The following is a 20,051-nucleotide window of genomic DNA, read 5'->3' on the forward strand; positions in this document are numbered from 1 at the left end:
CTTGGTCCAGCCCAGCTCAAGAGAGTTTCTTTCCTGAGGGAAGTAAGAGGTTCTTCAGCAAGGTGAGACCTTCTGCTAGATAAGCTGTATGAAAGTTAGTAAGTGTTGCAGCAAAAGTTGAAGCACTTGGGATGTTCTAAAGGTTCCCAGCCTCAGCCTGTAATGGGAGCAGGGTAGATGTAAGCTCCTTTCTCTGTACTGTAAAGTGGTTGGGAGATGCTCCCTCCAGTGTGCAGATGGGGTCCTGTGTAGGTGAGAAGAGCACTGCCTGGATTCTGGTACCTGGAGCACCTAACTCAGGAGTGCTCTCAGTGCCTGACATGAAGTCTGTCCACAGTCCACAAAACTCTGAAGAAGATGGAAGGCTGGATCTAAACCATGGGATTCAGGAGTACCTCCCAAGACTTCACTTGGGTTGTGTCCAGCTTGGACTGTGACACAGGTGTGTGCTGGTGTCTGTGGGAAGGCACATCTAGCCAGGTCCCTGTTGCAATGATGAGGACTTGTTGGAGGGTGCCGGTGTTACATCTGCTGTGCAGTGCAGATGTAAGAGGAGAGGGCTCATTGCCAGCTCTGGTTTCACACTGATAAATTACAAACTGATGTTACTAGCAGCTTGACATTACTAAGTTCTCTTGGATGGGGAGTGAGGAGTTGCTCCACTTGTGAGCAGCCAGAGGACTTCTCCTCTGTGTGTCTTTGTGCTGGAAGAGGGCTTGACATTAAGCCAACCTACTAACTGTTTTCCCAAGTGACTGTGCTCTTTGGAATTGAGCAAGCACCCACTGCACCCATGCCTGATGCTCCTTTCCCTGGCTGGGAAAGCCTATGAGGCCATGTTCCTCTGCAGGGCACACCTCACGCTCCCTGTGAGGCTTTTGCCCAAGGACATTTCCAATTAATCCTTGCCTGCAGAGCCCACCCACCAGTTATCTCAGTTTGATCATGTCTGCATCTGTCAGTCATGAAGGGTTGAAGGCATTTCTTCCTGCCCATCCTCCATGGCCAGCAGCTCCACTCATTCTCTGTAAAGAGCTGCTCCAGCTCTGAGAACCACCTGAGCAACTTAGTAATGATCATCCTGCTGAGCACATGGCTGTGCTTGGAATACAATATCAGCTTCCTTCAGTAGCAATTAACATTTTGGATCTTAAATACTTAAAGCTACATGATGCTCAGACCGCTCCAGCTGCATAGCAAGTAGCTGCATGTCTCTGCTGCTCTCAGCTCAGACGGATGGAGAGAGCATCAGAAACATTGCTGATTCCTAACAAATAGGAGTTGACTGAGCACCACTGAGAGGGAGACTTCTTGGCCAACACATAGCTGACCTAAAGGATGGGTACCAAAGGCTGCTGTGCTCCAGAAAGCTGCAGGCACTCAGGTTGCAGCATTGCTTCTCCTCTGATCCTGCTGTTGGCAGGAGTATGGAGTATTGGTGCCAGCCCAACCCACCAGTCCTGCCTGCCTCTACCCTTGACTGCAGCCTGTTTCTGTGGTCCCAAGCACAGAACTGTAATTAAGCCAACTGGTTACTCTGAAATAGGCTTGTTGAGGATAAATTGGTGACCTGTTGCTGGCTTAAGAGTATTTTTCAGCAGGGGAAAACTCAGCACAAACCGACTCGGCCGTTAGCTTTTTGGGTGGTTTATCTTTCTTTCTCCCCTGCTCTCTCCAGGCCTACTGGAAAAAGATGAATCAGCTTTTGCAAACCCTGAATCAGAAGCTTGCAACTCTCAGCCATGGGCAAGAAGGGATTGTCAAGATCAGTGCTGCTGTCTCTGATAAGCTGGTTGCCTTTAAAAATAAACCTCCATCAATTCAGAGAGAAATCCTCAGCGTCTGCAGTGACCCTTACACCCTGGCTCAGCAGCTGACACATGTGGAGCTGGTAAGTGGGAACTGTTCCCAACGTCTGCAGCCACAGATAGTATTTTAAGCCATCAGCTGCTAAGTATTCCAGACATAACCAAGAACTGTCTGCATTGCTGCAGCACACCCTGTGCTGCATCTGCACTGCAGCAGGAGGTAGGGTTTGACAGGTTAGGAGATGCACGGGAAGCAAGCGACAGGTCAGGAGTGTTCCTGTGCATCTTGGGGAGGTTCACTTCTCTTTTCCAGCTTGCCTGGCTGTGAAATGGGAGTCACAGGCCCAGGAGGTTCAAGAGCTTCTCACTCCTGTGAGGTGCTTGGAGCCCCACAGCATGGAGGTGTTATTGAAGTGCTGTTTGTCAGCTCTGGTAGTAGTTTGGAGGAACTTTTCACAGTTCAGCTCTGTTCCTACAGATACACAAAGCATCTGAGTTGGCTGATGTGTTCTTCATTCTTCCCCTTGGGACTTTGTGCAGGGGCATACAAGGGGTGCAAACAGCACCCACAGCGAGTCCTGCTTTTTCCTGCATAGCTCTGCAGTCCCTTCTCAGGCAGGGTTTTGATGGGAACTGCTCCAACTGCAGCACCAAGATGCTGGACAGGCTGTTGTGCTGCACACCATTCTCCCAGGTTCAGATCCTCTCTGTAGACCTGCTGGGTGTTCCTAGAAGAATGTAAAGCATTGCTGCCATCTGCAGATCTCTTGATGCTGTAAGGATTCCCTGCTGCCTGCCCTCCTGTAGACTGCTCATCCTTGAGAGGAAGGCTGGAAAAACAAACTGTGAAATGGACTGTGGATTGGAGTCAATATCATGGAATTAGCCTTGGGAATTCTGAAGGTTGTTGATACTCTGTTTGTCAAGAAGTGCAATAGCTCAGAAACTCCAAATTCAGGGTCATGTTCTCATCTTCGTTTTCAGAACGTGAAGCTTTGGCTCTCTTTGCTTTATAAAGCTTAAGCCAGAGAGCAGAAGTCCTTTTGCCTGGAGTTCTTCCTCTTGCTTTCCCTTCCCTCCACAATGCAGCTGTCTTCCAAGGGGAGAGTCCCTGTAACCAGGGCACTCTGCATTTCTACAACTGATGCAGCCAGGGGTTCTCCTTCCACTTTATTGTAACCAGTGGCCTCTACATTCTCTTCCACTTACTGCCCCTGGTACAGCAGCTACTCTGGGCTAAAACTGCCTGATGCTTATTTGTTACTAAGAATTATTTGCTGCCTATTAAATAACAGTTATTTGGTGGTGAGAGCCCTCTGCAGTTATCTGTGGCAAGGTGAGAAGCTGAGGGATACAGCATGGGGTCACCCATAGCATGTTCACTTCAGTAAAACTCCCATGGATTTGGGAGGATTATTGTTGCTTGACTGTCCTAAGTTCCAAGAATTCCAAAACTCCTTTGTGACCTACAGCCTACTGAGGAGATATTTTTTTTCTGATCAGCATGTTTAAGGGGATTGAAAAGCCTATGAAGAAGGGCAGTGGTGTGGCTGGGACTGCCAGGTTTGTTCAGGAGCTGGTGGAGATGGCCTGACTGTCTCTTACTAGGAAAGCTCTGGATGCTTGCTTTACTCTTGGTCTGGTTAATGCCTGGGACACACTACTATGTAAGCAGTGTCTTTAATGGAGCACAAGCTTCTTCAGTGCCTGCCTTCCTCACTGGCACAAAGCCACCACCCCAGGGCATCACCTGAGCTTCCCTGGGCTGGGAGGTAGGGTCAGAGCATTGTGTGTGTGCAGATGAGCAGCAGATTGCCATGGTTACCAGATCACAGCATTGCTGATGCTTCAGCAGCTGGGAATCAAGGCTGTGGAGCGCTGCTGGACCACAGCAGCTCTGTGGCAGCACCAAGCCCAGAGCTGAGGTCTGCTGGCTCCCAGATAGGCCCTTCTGCATCCAGCACCTTCCTCTCTGTGGTGGCTTGTCAGTGATGAGACATGTTTATTCTCATTGTCTCCTTTCTGCTGAAATAACTCTCATTGTTCTTTTGAATTTCCATGTCTGGTGATAGCTGGCTGTCTACCAGTTGAGTAACACTATTCAGGGCTGTCTTGCCAAGAGAAACAGATTCCCAGATTTCTTACTTCTTCCTCTCTTTCTTTTTCCCTGCTCTAATAGGAAAGGCTAAGTCACATTGGACCTGAGGAGTTTGTGCAGGCTTTTGTACACAAAGACCCTCTGGATGGCACCAAGGTATGATTTGTCCACATGCTTAGTGTCTCCTATGATGCTTGTTCTGAAGGAAGCCATGTGATGAGGATCCATAAGAGCAGGGCCTGGCTCATGCTGGCCACGGCCAGGTCCACCTGATGAGCTGTATTGTCACTGCAAGGATGGGACCTGCTGGAAGAGCTTGCACTGGCAGGTCATTGCCCTTCCTTCCTGGGGAGTCTATGTCCCAGTCTGAGACCACAGGATCACAGGCTGTTAGGGGTTGGAAGGGACCTCCAAAGGTCACCAAATCCACCCCCGCTGCCAGAGCAGGACTGTAGAATCCAGCACAGGTCACACAGGAACACATCCAGATGGGTCTTGAAAGACTCCACAACCTCTCTGGGCAGCCTGTTCCAGTGCTCTGTGAGCCTCACAGTGAAGAAGTTCCTCCTCATGTTGAGGTGGAACCTCCTGTGCTGTAGTTTCTATCCATTGCCCCTTGTCCTGTCACAGGGTGCAGCTGAGCAGAGCCTGTCCCCTCCCTCTTGACACCCAGCCCTCAGATATTTATAAACCAGCCAGCATGCTGATGTTCTGCTTTCTGGCTTGTTCCTCCTAACCTGCTTTGACCAGGGGCAGATGGCTTGAGGCTGTGCACAGCCAGGGAATGTCTGTTCCAAGTGCTGAAGGTTGTAATGTGATGTAATGCCCATGGTGTGTGCCCAGACACCGCAGCCGTGAGTCAGTGCGTCATGAATCAACATACTTTGCTCTGTCTACACAATGGCTTTTAACCCAGAGCACCACAAGGAATGGGGAGGCCGAGCAGGGCTCCAGCCAGGGTCTGTTGGAAGCCCCTTTTTGAAGGCTTGCCACTCATTCCAGTGGGGTTTGAAACAGAATTTCAGTGAGTGCCTCAAAAGAAGAAAGAGTCTTCCTGGTAGGAGAGGGAGAGTTGGAGATTTCACACACAGCCAGAAAAGAGAGAGTGGAAAATTCTTCCCCAGAACTGCATGTGGGCTCCCACTGGGATTGTACATCAATGGCAGAATGTCATCCTTGCATGCTGAGCAGAACAGGAAGATCCCTGTTTGTAGTGCTGCCCAAAGAGCACTGACATGGAAGGGGAGGGAAGGAAGGAAGGGGAGGGAAGGAAGGAAGGGGAGGGAAGGAAGGAAGGGAAGGAAGGAAGGAAGGGGAGGAAGGGAAGGGAGGAAGGGAAGGAAGGGAGGGAAGGGAAGGAAGGAAGGAAGGAAGAGTGCAACACTGGGCTCTTTCCTCCTCTAATTGGAGTTCTGAAGATTTTGCAGCTGGTTTTGAGGAGAGAGGAGGGGGCAGAGCTGGTATTTCAAATATCCCGAGCATTGATCACATCCTTTAGGAAGGAGAACCAAGGTAGCAGAGATGTGTCAGAAACATGAAATATCAAACCAGTCAGAGTGAGATTTCAGCAAGCTGCTGCAGACATGAGGGACAAGGCTGGAAAGGAACAGTTGTCATTATCTGTATCAAAGTCAAACGAAAGAGATCAAATGAGGGCACTGAATTGGAGTGAATTTTGGAAGAGTGGGAGGCAGCAGCGAGTGAAATCTAATTACATCAAGCTATAGAGGGGAAGGGATGTTAAGAGGAAAGAGGAAATGTTCAGTAAAGAACTTATGTATGCACAACAGCTGGAGCTGTCTAGAGTTTCAAATGCAGAGCCAGCACAGAACACCACAAAGCTGTGAGGAGAAGTTGAAGCTGCCAAGCAAAGAGGGAACATCAGCTAAGGTGGACAGGAAGGATCAGAATGAGAGGCAGAGGGCCTGAAAATAATGGTTGCAATGGGAAACCTGAGCAAATGATCCTGATGGGCTCTGCCAAGCTATTGGACATGGATGTTCTTCAAATGCAACTCTGAACACTGGGGTGCTGCCCAGTGACAGTTCTGTAACTTCAGTGGAGTGCAACATAACATAACAGGTACCTGGAGTGCTCCCCTGCACTGCCTTTGAATTCCAGGCAACATCTTCCCCCAGCAGGATCGGATCGGATAGGATCGGATTGGATAGGATAGGATAGACCAGACCAGACAGACCAGACCAGGTTGGAAAAGACCTTCAAGATTGAAGAAAAGCTGCCCTGACATTTTCACACAAGCATGGCACAAACAAATTCCTGGGCTTCAAGTCAGCTGATGAAAGCAGAGTCTGGAACTTTCCTCCACCCTTTGCTTGGGCTGATCAGAGGGCCCAGGGGTGATTTAGAAGAGCCTTTAGACCACAGTAAGGTATAGTGGAGTGATCCTGTAGGACCTAGCAGAACATTGTCCATAGCCATGCAGATGTGGAGTGACATCATTCTGTGAGCCATGGAGAGCACCCTGGTAACCACAGGGAATTTGCTTTGGTCTGAATCCCCTCCAGCTGGAGATCATATTAAACATCTTTCTGGTGCATGGGCTTCAGAAGGCTTCATTTATGTGTGTTTATTAAGCACTTGGAGTTGCAGATGGAAGATGCTAGGGAAGTGCTAAATTTTGTTGCCATTTATAAAGCATAGCCTTTAAAAAGCAGTCTGCTTCAGCTTTCACTGGGGCACACTTCTCACAGCTCTTGTGGTATCAGCTGATGCCCTGGCACAGGACAGCAGTGTGCAGAGGGGAATGCCAGACTCAGAACAAAAGCTAGGTTTGGTGTGCTGCTTTGCTCTAGCAGGGAACAAGAAATACCACAGAGCAGATGAAAAGCACTGGCTATGGGCAGGCTGGGGCTGCTTTGGCTTTCCTTGGTGCTGTTTGAGATTTACAGGCTGCTTGATGACATTTGTAGGTTTCGACTGGGTCTCAGGAAGAAGTTTTACAGTGTGAAGTTGGTGAGACTCTGGAACAGGTTGCTCAGGGAGGTTGTGGATGCCTCCTTCCTGGAGGTGTTCAAGGCCAGGCTGGATGAGGCAACCTGGACTAATAGGAGGTTGGAGTAGATCATAGAACCATAGAATTGTTAGGGCTGGAAGGGACATCAAGGATCATCCAGTTCCAACGCCCTGCCATGGGCAGGGACACCTCACACTACATCAGGTTGCTCACAGCCACATCCATCCTGGCCTTAAAATCCTCCAGGGATGAGGCTTCCACCACCTCCCTGGGCAGCCTGTGCCAGTCTCTCACCACCCTCATGGGGAAGAATTTCTTCCTGACATCCAAGCTGAATCTACCCACTTCTAGTTTTGCTCCATTCCCCCCAGTCCTATCACTCCCTGACACCCTAAAAAGATAATTGCTAAGGTCCCTTCCAACCCTAAGCCTTTCTGGGATTTACTTTTGAGATGCTTTTAAAACATATATTCTTTTTTTAAAGATATATGGTCTTCTCCTGAAGTAGTTAGGAGCTTCTGGCTGCTTGAGAGGTGCTCCATAGCATGATGCTGTGGTTTTCTGTATACAGAATCACAGGTGAATGCTCTCTCACTTGGAGAATTACCTTGTGTACCACGTTGAACTCCATTTCTTCAGGGGTTTTAAGACACTTAACTTACACATAATATGGGTAATCCCATCGAGGTGAATGGATCTGTGTTCATGCACTGTGATTTTCTTCTTAGAAAGAGGGATGCATTTGGGAAATGATCATCTTGACAAGATGAAAAAACATCCCTATTCTCTGATACCCTCTAGTGGATGTTAACCAATGTTCAGCTGAACCACAGGAGCTCTAGAGAGCAGGGGCTCCTAGATGGATAGCCTAAGAATTTAGGGCTGGGAAAGGGGATTGAATTCTTATAATCCCAAGCAACGTCTTCAGGCTGTGTGAACTGCCCTATCACTCTGCTGAAGTCGAATTATCTGCTGATGTCAGAGGGACTGGGGGAGTGCAGCCAAGTGTCTGCTCCCACAGCCCCTGTCAGTTATGGGAGTGTGCTTCTTGTAATGGCTCTTATCAATGAGGTATCTCTGGCATGTAAGTGACCTGCTCAAGAGCAGCCCCCAAGACAGAGCTGGTCACCAGAGAGCCAATTATCCTGAAGACTCAGTAAGGGAATTTTTTCTTTTCCATAAAGGAGCAACTGAAAGTGTTGCTTTCTCTTTCTTAACTCTTGTTCAGTTCACAAGGTTGTGGCCTGTCCTCTCCAGAAGAAGGCTGTGGGTGATGGCATTTACTGAAGTGAAGGAAGCCCTGGAATCACAGCCACATTCAGTGGCAGACTGTACTTGTCTTTTTCTGCCCAGTCTTGTTGCTGTCTGAGTCCTGCAATGCCCTGGCCGTTAGCATCCCAGTGGAGCAGGGTCAGTGCAGACTGTGTCAGTGAACACTTGCTGCTGGCAAAGTGGGGCTATTTTCTCTTCACTGCTGTGGATTGTGCAGTATGACACATTCAGCTAGAGCCTGGCATCTGCCAGCCAGCCACCCACCTACCTGCTGACTGAACAGGGCCCTTGCTGCACAGTCCTCCACGTGCACGAGAGAAACGTGGGCAGTTAAGTGCCTTTGTGTAAGGTTTGTCTTAGCCATCAGGCAGCTAACTGAAACACAGTTGTATGTTTTCATGTGCTTTATTTTTTTCCTCCCCAGACTTGTTTCAGTGAGCAGAAGAAGACCAGCAACCTTGAGGCCTATGTGAAATGGTTCAACAGACTCTGCTATCTGGTAGCAACGGAAATTTGCATGGTAAGGGAAAAGTTACGTTGCGTGTTTCACCACCTGCTTGAAATAGCAGTTTGAGTTCACACATTAATAAGCAGACCTGGGGATTTATTTCTCCTGGCCTAGCTAAGCATCTGAGGGTAGCTTTTAGTAAAATTGCACTTGCAGAGGCAACCCTGATAAACGACAAACACATTGCAGAACAGAGCTGGCGACGCGCAGGGGATGCGCTGTCCTCTTGATGTAGGAGGAGCACAGTGTGCAATAATGAACCCTGCAGGGAAAAAAAGACAGAAGGGAAAGAAATCCCTGGAATTATCCTGTGAGATTTCTGCTGGAAAGTAATCTGGTGCAGCAGTGTTTGTTATCTGCCATCCTAAGGCTCTGCTGTGTCTGTGAGTTCCCATTGCACCACTCTTTGTCCTGCTGCCCACTGCTGTAGCTGTGACCAGTGGTGTTTTAATTTGGTACTGGGTTTAGTTTGCTTAATTTGGCCCCATCACAATGAAACAAATGTTTTCTCCTTTGAAAAGGGGTGTGAAAGGGAGGAATAGCAATAATGAGACCAGCCTAGCTTGTGACTCAAAAGCCATTTTGAGTCTCATCTTTGGAAAAGGTGAGGTGGTTGCAGTGCAGTTCAAATGTGTGTTTCAAATGCAGGCTACGGTTTGGCCTGGCCACGTTGCTGAAGGGGACAGGAGAGGGGATTACTGCAGTGAATCAAAGTCTTTCTGGGACATAGATGCTGCTGTAAGACGAGTGGGAAATGCTGCCCTTAGGAAAGTCTGTGCTGATGTGCCCACTGACTGGAGGGAGGCCAGCAGGGAGCTGAGGCACTGCTCAGGGCTGTCTGGGCTGCCTGCTCCAGTGCTAAGACATTAACTGAGGCGAGCCTGGGAATTGCCATGGATTTCTTCTGTGTCACTGCAATGAAAGCTTTGATTTTAGAGACTGCCAGTCACCAGCATGCACTAGATTGTTGGAACAGAATTAGGGCCAATGACTGGTAACAGATGGCCCAAGCTAAGCGTGGATCCATGCTACGTACAGAGCAAATGCCTGAGACGCCCCCCAGTTCTGCATATGCTTCTGACAGATATTTGTTTGTTTTAATTTGCAGCCTGCAAAGAAGAAGCAGCGAGCACAAGTCATTGAGTTCTTCATTGATGTTGCCCGAGAGTGCTTTAACATAGGGAATTTTAATTCACTGATGGCAATCATTTGTAAGTACAGCTTCCACCCAGGTGTCTCCATCAGCTGCCACAGCTCAAAAAGGAAGCCTGCCTCTCACCCATGCCTCTCTTCTCTTTCTCCCTCGTAGCTGGAATGAACATGAGTCCGGTTTCCAGGCTAAAGAAGACTTGGTCAAAAGTGAAAACAGCCAAATTTTTCATTCTTGAGGTAATAACAAAACAAAAATAAAAGTAATTTTTAGCAGGTGCAGTGCTGCTACACTGCTGGAATTCTATGCTGGAGATTTTTGCTTGTGAATTTTCACCTTGTTATCCAGGGAGGAGATGTCTGTAGGCATGTTTCACAGGCAGAAGGCCAGATTCTGGCTGAAGTTTCACAAGTGGGGAGGAAGGTGTGATGCTGCAGATATGTAGAGGGGAACCGGAGCACTCAAACAAATAGGAGGAGGAAAACAAAGCAAAACAATGTAGATATGCAAGCCACAGGGCTCCCACTGATGCCAGTTTGCTTTGGCCATGGACACAACACTGAGTGTAAAGCTCCCCAGCTATACCTTGGACATAGAGTGAGCAAGGCCCCAGGTCATTTTTTGTGTTGAGAACAGCAGGTTTTGGCATGTGTAAAATCATAGATCATAGAACTGTTAGGGTTGGAAGAGACATCAAGGGTCATCCAGTCCCAACCCCCCTGCCATGGGCAGGGACACCTCACACTACAGCAGGTTGCTCAGAGCCACTTCCAGCCTGGCCTTAAAAACCTCCAGGGATGAGGCTTCCACCACCTCCCTGGGCAACCTGTGCCAGCGTCTCAAAACCCTCATGGGGAAGAACTTCTTCCTAACATCCAATCTCAATCTCCCCATTTCTAGTTTTTTTTTCCATCCCCCCCAGTCCTATCACTCCCTGACACCCTCAAAAGTCCCTCCCCAGCTTTCTTGTAACCCTCTTCAGATACTGGAAGGCCACAATTAGGTCTCCTCGGAGCCTTCTCCTCTCCAGACTGAACAGCCCCAACTCCCTCAGTCTGTCCTCATAAGAGAGGCGCTCCAGCCCTCTAATCATCTTCATGGTCCTTCTCTGGACACACTCCGGCACCTCCAGCTCCCTCCTGTAATAGGGGCAACCCTTATTCTTCACAGTAAGCTGTTACTAGAAGAATCAAAGGTCTGAACAGCCCTCATCTGTAGAGCTCTCACTGTATCTGTGGTTCATGGGGTTTTGTGTGTATGGGGGTTCTTGAAGGTGTAGGCCAGCCTCTCTAGGGTTTGCTGAGAGGACTCAGGTCACTTCCTAACCAAGGTGTCTTCTTTTGTGTATCCAGCACCAGATGGACCCCACTGGTAATTTCTATAACTACAGAACAGCCTTGCGGGGCGCTGCGCACAGGTCCCTCACCGCGCACAGCAACAGGGAGAAGGTAGGTGAGAGCACTCCTGCTTTATCTCCTGATGGGTGGCATGCCTTGCTGCTGAGGGGCAGCAGCTCAAAGACTTGATGCAAATGCTGTTCTCCCTTCTGTGGGTCACCAGTGCAAGGCTGGAACACTGCTAACTCACACAGAATCACAGAACGTTAGGGGCTGGAAGGGGCTTGAAAGCTCACCCAGTCCAACCCTCCTGCAGGAATGCATCCAGGTGGGGTTTGAAAGTCTTCAGAGAAGGAGACTCCACAACCTCTCTGGGCAACTTGCTCTAGGGCTTTGTCACCCTCACAGTGAAAAAGTTTTTCCTTATGTTCACATGGAACCAACTCTGCTCCTGCCTGCACTGATTGCCTCTTGTCCTGTCACTGGACATCACTGAGCAGAGCCTGGCTCCATCCTCCACCTGACACTCACCCTTCCCACCTTTATAAACATGAATGAGGAAATGCAATTGGAAATGTACATCTGTGGCTGAAAGGAGTCTGAAATGGATCACAGGGCTGTTGTGGAGTTGCTCTGATTCACTAAGGAAGCTAAAGAGGGCAGGACACAGAGTATGGAGGGCTTTGTTACAAGCATCTCTATATGTTTGGGAAAATGTCATTGTTTTGATTGTTAAACCCAGTGGAACAGATATTACAGACTACAGTGACTCTTGCTTCAGTATGGAGCATCAGCCTGGCAGGCCCAAGTGGAACTAGGCTTTGTTATAACCGTGCCAGCCAGGCCTCTGTGCAGAGCAGCCCCTATTGTGTGGGCTGTGATTTGAGATGGAGAGCAAAGGGCACAGCATGCAGAGATGAGGGAGAGATGGCATACCACAAGTCCTGCAAAGAAGTCTGGTCTGAATCCATTGGAGCAAACTTGGAGTGAAATCCTGTCCTCATGAATTTTCATTTCATTTGGTTGCTGTTGCCATCTCAGTGAGCAAGAACTGAAGTATTTTATCAGTGTTGGTGGCAGATGTGTACCTTCCTGGGACGTCACTGATGCCGCAGAAAATCAGGTTGACAACATGTTAGTGCAGCAGCCTCCTGGTTTGTGCCCCAGTGTGTTTCTTGTTAATTTTCTTATTTCTCCACTCAATTCACTTTTGCTCTGTGAAAGAGGGTTTGTTTTTAACACTGCAGTTGCACACAGGCATAAATAGGTAATCTCTGTGCAGAGCATGGCTCAAGCAAAGTGGATACTGCATGAACAAGCATAATATAGGATTTAGCATTCAGTCACTAGAGGAGCCAGGGCAGATGCTAATCTCACACCCCTGTAAATTTGATGTAAATCTGCTGAAGCTAATGGAATCTCACAGCACTTACAGTGAAATGAGATCAGCATCTGGGCACAGGCTGACTCAGCTGCAGTGTGGGTAAGCTGAGCTGTTCCAAAGAGCATTTGTCTGTGCAAAGAAAAGAAGATGATGACTTTGGATGTTTGTGACTGGCAGAGAAGTTCTTTTTACTCTCACAAAGCACAGCAAGGACCTGTCTGTCCAAAATGTTCTGCAGCAACCATCAAACAGGTTGCTTTGTTGTATGACTTATTTCCCTGTAGAAGTCAGCAGTCTGTGTCACATCTCTACCCCTAGCTGGTTAAGAGAGAGGGCACAGAGGTTACTGAATTGAAAGGAATCCATTTTCCCTAAGTAAAAGCCCATATTCTGTTTCCCTTCTGCAGATGACATTAGTTCAAGCAAATGCTCGTGTCTGATCTGGTAGCTACTCCCAGTGAGTGTTTTACAGTGTCAGATACAGCAGATCCTGTCATTCTTGCTGGAGGAGTTAAGGAATTGTGTTGCTTTTTGTAAGCAAGAGTATCAGTTCTTTGTTTTCATGAGTTTGAATAAAACTGAAAGAGCAAGATCCCCTATTTTCACCCAAAATGTTGTTTCTTGGCAACATTGCAGTGAAGCTCACTCCGAAGAAAATGTTAATCTTCAGATTACCTACAAGGATGTGAATTCCCAGTCCCCTCCACCCCTCTTCTTGACAAGTGGCCACTCCAGAGGCACCGATGGAGGCTTCAGGACACAGTCCATCTGTTTGAGAAGGAAGGTGCCCTGGAGGGAGCACTCTTGTTGCAGGCCAGCAGACTAAGCAGTGGGTTATGTCTGGCAGGAAGGAAAACTGCCTGCAGGCTCAGGGGAGTTAATGTTTTACTGGCAGACTCACCAGAAAAGTTACTTTCTTCTCAGGACTGGGTCTTGACAGCTGGATTTTGCACAACCCTTGAACAGAAGCACAACTCAGGGGCACTGGCCTTCTGCACAAAGAGCACTGCTGGTTTCACCACCCACTCCATCCTCATCTCTGGGTGCTCATTCCAGACTGCAGCACAGGTTGTAGGAGAAGGATCTCAGTATACCCGTGGCAGGGGGTGACCTTTCAAGGTCCCTTCCAACCCCTAACATACTGTGATTCTGTGTGATTCCCTGACTTCAGTCTGCAGTGCAGTGATCCAGCTTTGCTCTCAGTGTGTAAACAGCAGAGTTAGAACTCCTGGTTACTGGTTCAGGAGTAGGCTTGTGGAAAGGCACAGCAAGGCAGCTCTTGGGGCTGAGAGAAGCAGAGCAGCAGCAGCAGCAGCAAGAAACCTGCCAAAGTGCATGGTGAGAGCACTGGTAATGAAGAAGGGCTGATGTTTCATGCAGAATTCAGAGGGGGTGTACTCATTAGGAACTAGGTCTGGTTTTATCTATGCAGTCAGCTGACCCATGCCACCTCCAAAATGAAGTTGTTCCTCTGAGAAAGCCTGCTTTGTGCTAATGGTATGTCTCTGGCTTTGAAATGATGGCAGTGTGTAGAGTGCAGTACTGTGTGGTGTTGCTGCCTGACACTATGGAGGAGAACATGTCTGATCTCATTAGCTGTCTTCTTTCTGCAGGAGGCAATTGTCCTTCAGCATGTGGGTGGGTTGGATGGCATGGGGGGGGGGAATCAAAAGGGAGTGAAAGATGAATTTCTGGCTCTAACCCAGCTTTTATGCTAGCAGAGTGCCTGGATTGAAGCCAACATTAGAGTGTAGCTATATCCACTTCTGTTGCTTTTCCTACATTTGGACACCCAAATACACAGGGTAACATTTTTATTGGGGAAATAACCAGTGACCAAAGACAGAAAGCCCCTGGGAATGTGTAGAGAATTGGTATCCTAGGCTATGTCCTAAAGGCCTTTTGGATGCAGACAAGAGCGAGCCCTGCCCGTGCTCTGAGCTGCCTCTGCTGTGCTAGCATGGCTCAGAGCCCACATTCATGCACCTTCCCCTCTCAGCAAGGCTTTTTGTTTGTGTTTAGTACCACTAATGATGGTGACCTAGCTCCCAGGCAGCGTGGAGCAGGGCACAACAAGCTCACATCTGCCAGCAGAAGATATGTAGACAGACCCTGGCAGTAATTTCTAGCTGAGGATCAGTGTCTGGCTCCAGCTCTCTGTGTCTTTCCACTTCATAAGAGCACACTGGTTGAAAGAAATCCTTATTTTTGGTAGAAAACAAACTGAATTGTATTCTTTACCTCAGGTTGATTGGCCTGGTTTGGATGATATAAAAATGAATCCTGAAACACACTTAGCTCACTTTGACTAGAAGTTGCTCCACCTCACCTTGATGGCAGGGCTCAGGATTTTGAGGGGTTAGGCTGTGCTTTGTTTCCATTTCTGTACTGTGTCATTGGGGTGTGTAAGGATAAGTGGTTCTTGGAGAGTGTCAGCCCAGGCATTTTATGGCTATTGCATTGACATGAGAGAGTTTGTCTATGGCTGTCCCATAAAAAAGACAGCAGAGATGTAGACCCTTAGCCAGCTGCTGCAGTGGTATTTCAGCTGAAACACAAAGTGGCTTCCATTTTCACAGCAAGGCTTAGGAGTGGCTTGTAGACTCCTGGCCTCAGTAGTTCAGTGTCTATGACTTGCACTCACTGTTGCATCATGAAGGCTGTAGCCTGTAAAATAACAGCTGCCAGTCATCCTCTAGGTCCATTTTATATCCTGTTACAGCTGATGGACAGCATGAGATGGAATAACAGAACAGCATTCAATACTTCACCAAAGGGTTGCTCCCTTGGCTGGTCTTGCAAGCCACAAAGGCACTTTAAATTTGGCGCACACTTAAGCTACAGTTCAGCTAATTCACAACAGGAAAACTATTTGGACACTCTGCCATGCAATGTGCTTTCCTTTAAGTTCATGGTGATTAAGTTTGTACTTGGTGGCTTAAAGGACAGATGTTGCTGCCACAGGAAAAATGCTCACAGAGGTGGCTGCTGACCTTACAGCTCAAACCCTCTGAGTGGCCCTTTTTCTATCAAAGTGCCAGTGCTGCAGAGATGGATGGATCCCAAAGCCCAGCTTTGTCATGGACTGGTCCTTTGTGTTATTGTTCTTTCCCCTTTGAGTAGTGACACAAAAGGACCCGGAGGGAATCTGCTGCACTTTGGGTCTCTGCTGAGGCGCTGGGGATGTGCTTCAGGAGCACTGTTGCTGCTTTCTGCAGTAGAACATCTGGCATAAAATTTATCCCTGCTGTAATTCCATTAATTCCATGAGTCTTACTTAGAAGTAGACATTTGCTGTGGCAAATTATGACCTGACTGATGGGTTAGAGAGATGGCTTGGATCCCTGCTATATGCCACTCTGCCCAGGGCTTGTTTTGAGCTGTATATGATCTCTCTGGCCACTGTTGGCAGTTTTCTGTCAGCTAACTGCATATTTTCAATCCTACTGGCTGCAGGTTAATTTGGAGAAGCAGGCTGTACTATTCAGGCACCAGGAAGGAAATCACATGCTTCAAGAGCTAGCCATGCACAGAGCTGCTGAAAATGAAACAGCCCCTGATGAACTGCTTGTAGACAAGCCCTTGGTCACCACATTTTATTCTGTCTTTACTTGTTCAGAGCCAGTACTGGTTCCTTGGTTCCCAGCTGTCTTTCAAGATTTGTGTATTCAACATCTTTGCTTGCAAAGACCCAACAGAGAAGGGAAGAGTTCTGCTGCTTTGCCCTTTGCTGTCTGATCTTGTCATCAAACAGTGCTGCTGTTGCTAATAACCTGGGTTATTAGCATTTTCATGGTGATGTTGTTCTGCTCGGTGAACATTGTGTTCAGGTCATACTAATTTCAGCATACGTTGTCCTGCTGGCTGAAGGTGTCTCTCCACCCTGCTGCCCTTTTGCTTGCCTGTCACTTTTTAAGTGCATAGCACACTGAAAAGTTAATATTTCTGTTTTTCACCTCCTCTCCCCTGATTGAGTTCTTCCTTCATGCGGAGAAAATCCCGCGCTGGAAAGATAATGGTGATGCCATTTCTCTTCACAGATTGTGATCCCCTTCTTCAGCCTATTGATCAAGGACATTTATTTTCTGAACGAAGGATGTGCTAATCGCCTCCCAAATGGACATGTCAACTTTGAAGTAAGAGCTGAAAAATGGTTTTATCTCTCCCATTCAAGGTAGCTCTATCCCAGACCCTTTGCCTGCAATTTCAGTGCAGAGTGGGAGATCTCAAGTGACTGTGTGAGGGTTACACCAATCCCAGAATGGTTTGGGGGTTTAAAAGAATTAATATGTGTATTTTGTGCAAACACCACAAGCAGATCACCCTGACTTGCATGATGTTGGCTGGAAGTACAGTGTCAGCAGAGTAGGAATGGTTATACTTATAGCTTTTTCAGACAACATGGAGCCCTGTTTTTCTTACATACACATAGAAGCAAGGCTGTATAAAATGCTTGGTACTTTTTTCCTGCCCTTTTAGCCCTTTCCCATTTTTAATCAAGAGGTGTGGCAAAGACAGACATAAATTACTTGTGGTCATTTAAGAGAAATTAGAATATGAGCAGAATTACATACAGAGTACAGAGCCACTGTGTCTGTGAGGTAAATGTCAAGCCACTGATGTAAGGATCTGAATGTGTTACCTCCTGCCTGCAGGATTTGCACAGCAGAATGTCTGCTAGAGGCAGCAGAAGGATTTATGTTCCCCCCCAGCCCTGGCACTAGGCAGTATTAGTCACATACCCTGAGTATCCCAGGGTCTGTGCTGGGGTGGGTGGCTTTACACTAGCACAACTTGCTAGTGGCGGTGCAGGCACCCAGGTGATGCTTGTGAAAGAACTGCCCAGTGTCAGTAAGAAAACAGTTCCTGAGCTGTCAAATGCTTTGCAGATCATTTCTCCAGCATCACTTTGGTTCCATTAAATTTCTCCTTCAGTTATTGGCACTGTGAGATTGTGAGTAATGCACAGAACACTGAGCCTGACATTGCCTTGAATTATATCTGAAATGTGAGAAGGCCTAAAGGGTGTTGGAGTCACTCCACTTCATGCGGTTTATATCTAATTCTTCTCCCTCCTGCTCCATCAGAGTTTCTCCTCTCTCCAGAAGTACATATGTGTAACCTATACCTTTGCTCATGAATACCTTTAAGTGCAGACTGGGATGGCTCATAAGCAGGAATGCTATGTCTCTCCCTCACTTTCTCTTGACAAGGCACTGTGAAAATGTACCCACCTAAAACGTACAAGGTTCTGTTTTCCCACTGTCCTTGAGCTTGGCATGAGGGGTCCTGGATCCTGGCCTTCTGCTTGGATGTGGTTGGTCTGGTGAGGTGATCTGGCTGTGTCTGAGTGGAATGGTTTTATGTTTACAGAAATTTCTGGAACTGGCTAAGCAAGTAGGAGAGTTTATAACATGGAAGCAGGTGGAATGTCCCTTTGAACAAGACCCTAACATCATCCACTACTTGCACACTGCTCCCATTTTCACTGAAGATGGTAAGACTATGTACAGCCTCTCATCTCTGAAAATATGTCTCTTCATCACTACTGATTAACAGGCTTTGGTGCTGTCTTTCACTGACCAGTCCTGGTTCTTTCCTAGCTTTCCTGCCATGCAGCTTGTTTGTCCCCAGTTTCTCAAGGTCTTTTTGCAAATACAACCTTGTAGCTCATGAAGCTGCTGCCTGGTTGCTTTTCCCTTGCCCACCAGGCATTTACTCCTACTCTATAGAGCACTCCCTAGGAAGCTGCTGTTGTGGCCCTATTTTTGTAGTCGCAAAAAGAGGCCACACAAGCATGTCATGGACAGCTCTGAATGTCAGCTGTCCCTTAGCCACCCATTCTGTGATTGATGGAGCCAGAACTAATCTCTTCCACGCACCAAGGCTGTCATCTCTTCAGTGAACACAGCCCAGGGCAGTGGCAGCCCAGCTGCCCTCCTCCACTGCAGCAGACCTTATCTACAGAGAGGAATTCCAAAGAAAATCTTTCCCAGTGATTAATTTAAGCTGTAGCTATGAAAGTCCTGTTCCAAAATTATTTCTCTGACTGTCTTTTTATACTTAATCTGTCCTCTTCAATTTGGTATCCCAGCATGTCAGGCTGTGTCATTTCATACTGGTTCATTGGTACATTGTCACGCACAGGATTGTCTATAGCTCTGTTCCCATAAGCTGCACTGGGGTTATTTTCTCTTGCTTCTATAGGCAGTTTTCTGTGCTAATCCAAGTTAATCAGACCAGACAGCTTTTATTTCCCAGACTACTTCAGAACACAAAATACTGCTTCAGAAATCCTGCCTAAATCCTCAGAATGGCTGCCAAAATAGAATCATTAATGTAATTCAAGTAATACATATCTAAAGGAGACAAGGTGGATGCCTTTGTGCTGGTTGTAGGGTCCAAATGGACAGAAAGTGACCATCAGGGATAAAAATAACAGTTTTCAGCCTGGTGGACCAAATTGGGTGACCTCAAGCCACTAATTGTTGGCAGACTTTTCTCTCTCATGACCTCCCCTATATTCATACTGTTTTGTGTAAGCCACAGCGAGCCTCCCCTGTTAGCCAGGGGAAGCACAGAGCAGAAAGATCTGCCCTGAGTAAAAAGCGGGAGACTCTTTGGAGAGGTGCAGCAGCAGAAGCTCAGCTGTGCTGTGGTTGTTGCAGTGTAGTGCAATAGTGAGCCATCCCTGGAATATTAAAATGCACCAGAACTGTAGCACAGAGTTGAATGCTGAGATATTTCCAGCATTAGAATACAAAGCATCGCTCCGCAGTCAGACGAGGAAATGTGTGTGAACACAAATCACAGCCTGCTTAAAAACCTGTGATGACAGTGAGACACTAATGCACCACCAGCCTCTGCAGAGGAGACTCCACTGCCTAGACACACTTTGGTGTCACAACATGCATCCTAGAGTGCAGTTTTGCAGGAGAAAAAGGCCTTTTTATTTTCTCCCACTGAGTTCCCTCTCTGGTGTGTAATTCATTCTTACCCTGAGGCTGCTTTGTATCCATTTAAGATGCCATGTCCCCACAAGCTTTGCAAAGATGGAGAGAGACAAAGTTGTGTTAAGTGATGGAAATACCCTTCATTTTAAACAGTGTGTGTGTTTAGCTGCCAGCCCTCGTGTCTCTCTTGGGATTTTGTGTTGGTAGAACACTTTGGTGGCAGTGCCGTGATGGAGTAAACAGGCCCAGATCTCAAAGCCAAGTTTCCCTTGCTGTGTGGTACAATATAGGACACACAAGAATGCACAGAGAGAGAGAGGGTTGGGGTTGCTGTTGGAATAAAACATATTTACCTTTTCCAGGTTTGTATCTGGCTTCCTATGAAAGTGAAAGTCCGGAAAACCAGACAGAAAAAGACAGGTGGAAATCCTTAAGGTAACCACTCCTTTTATCAGCTCATTTCTAAAGTGCCTCCAAACTCACAGCTTGTGAAGTGCTGGCATTTAAAACATGACCTCTGAAGGAGGTCTTTTCTGTTCAAGACTAATATAGAGAGCTGAGGGTGCA

The 20,051-nt window shown here is 47.5% G+C and overlaps 1 protein-coding gene across 1 annotated transcript in view; it reads left to right on the forward strand.

Annotated features, from left to right (window-relative positions):
* RASGEF1C (RasGEF domain family member 1C) overlaps positions 1 to 20,051 on the forward strand; it is an 80,932-nt gene that overhangs the window by 52,920 nt on the left and 7,961 nt on the right. Inside the window, exons 5-13 of the mRNA XM_054168693.1 lie at positions 1,679 to 1,891; positions 3,988 to 4,062; positions 8,577 to 8,672; positions 9,769 to 9,871; positions 9,970 to 10,049; positions 11,163 to 11,258; positions 16,572 to 16,667; positions 17,905 to 18,028; positions 19,847 to 19,919. Of these exons, the coding sequence (XP_054024668.1) occupies positions 1,679 to 1,891; positions 3,988 to 4,062; positions 8,577 to 8,672; positions 9,769 to 9,871; positions 9,970 to 10,049; positions 11,163 to 11,258; positions 16,572 to 16,667; positions 17,905 to 18,028; positions 19,847 to 19,919 (956 nt within the window). The remainder of the gene's footprint in view (positions 1 to 1,678; positions 1,892 to 3,987; positions 4,063 to 8,576; positions 8,673 to 9,768; positions 9,872 to 9,969; positions 10,050 to 11,162; positions 11,259 to 16,571; positions 16,668 to 17,904; positions 18,029 to 19,846; positions 19,920 to 20,051) is intronic.

Source organism: Dryobates pubescens, chromosome 16, assembly GCF_014839835.1.
Source record: "Dryobates pubescens isolate bDryPub1 chromosome 16, bDryPub1.pri, whole genome shotgun sequence".
Classification (NCBI taxonomy): Eukaryota; Metazoa; Chordata; class Aves; order Piciformes; family Picidae; genus Dryobates; species Dryobates pubescens.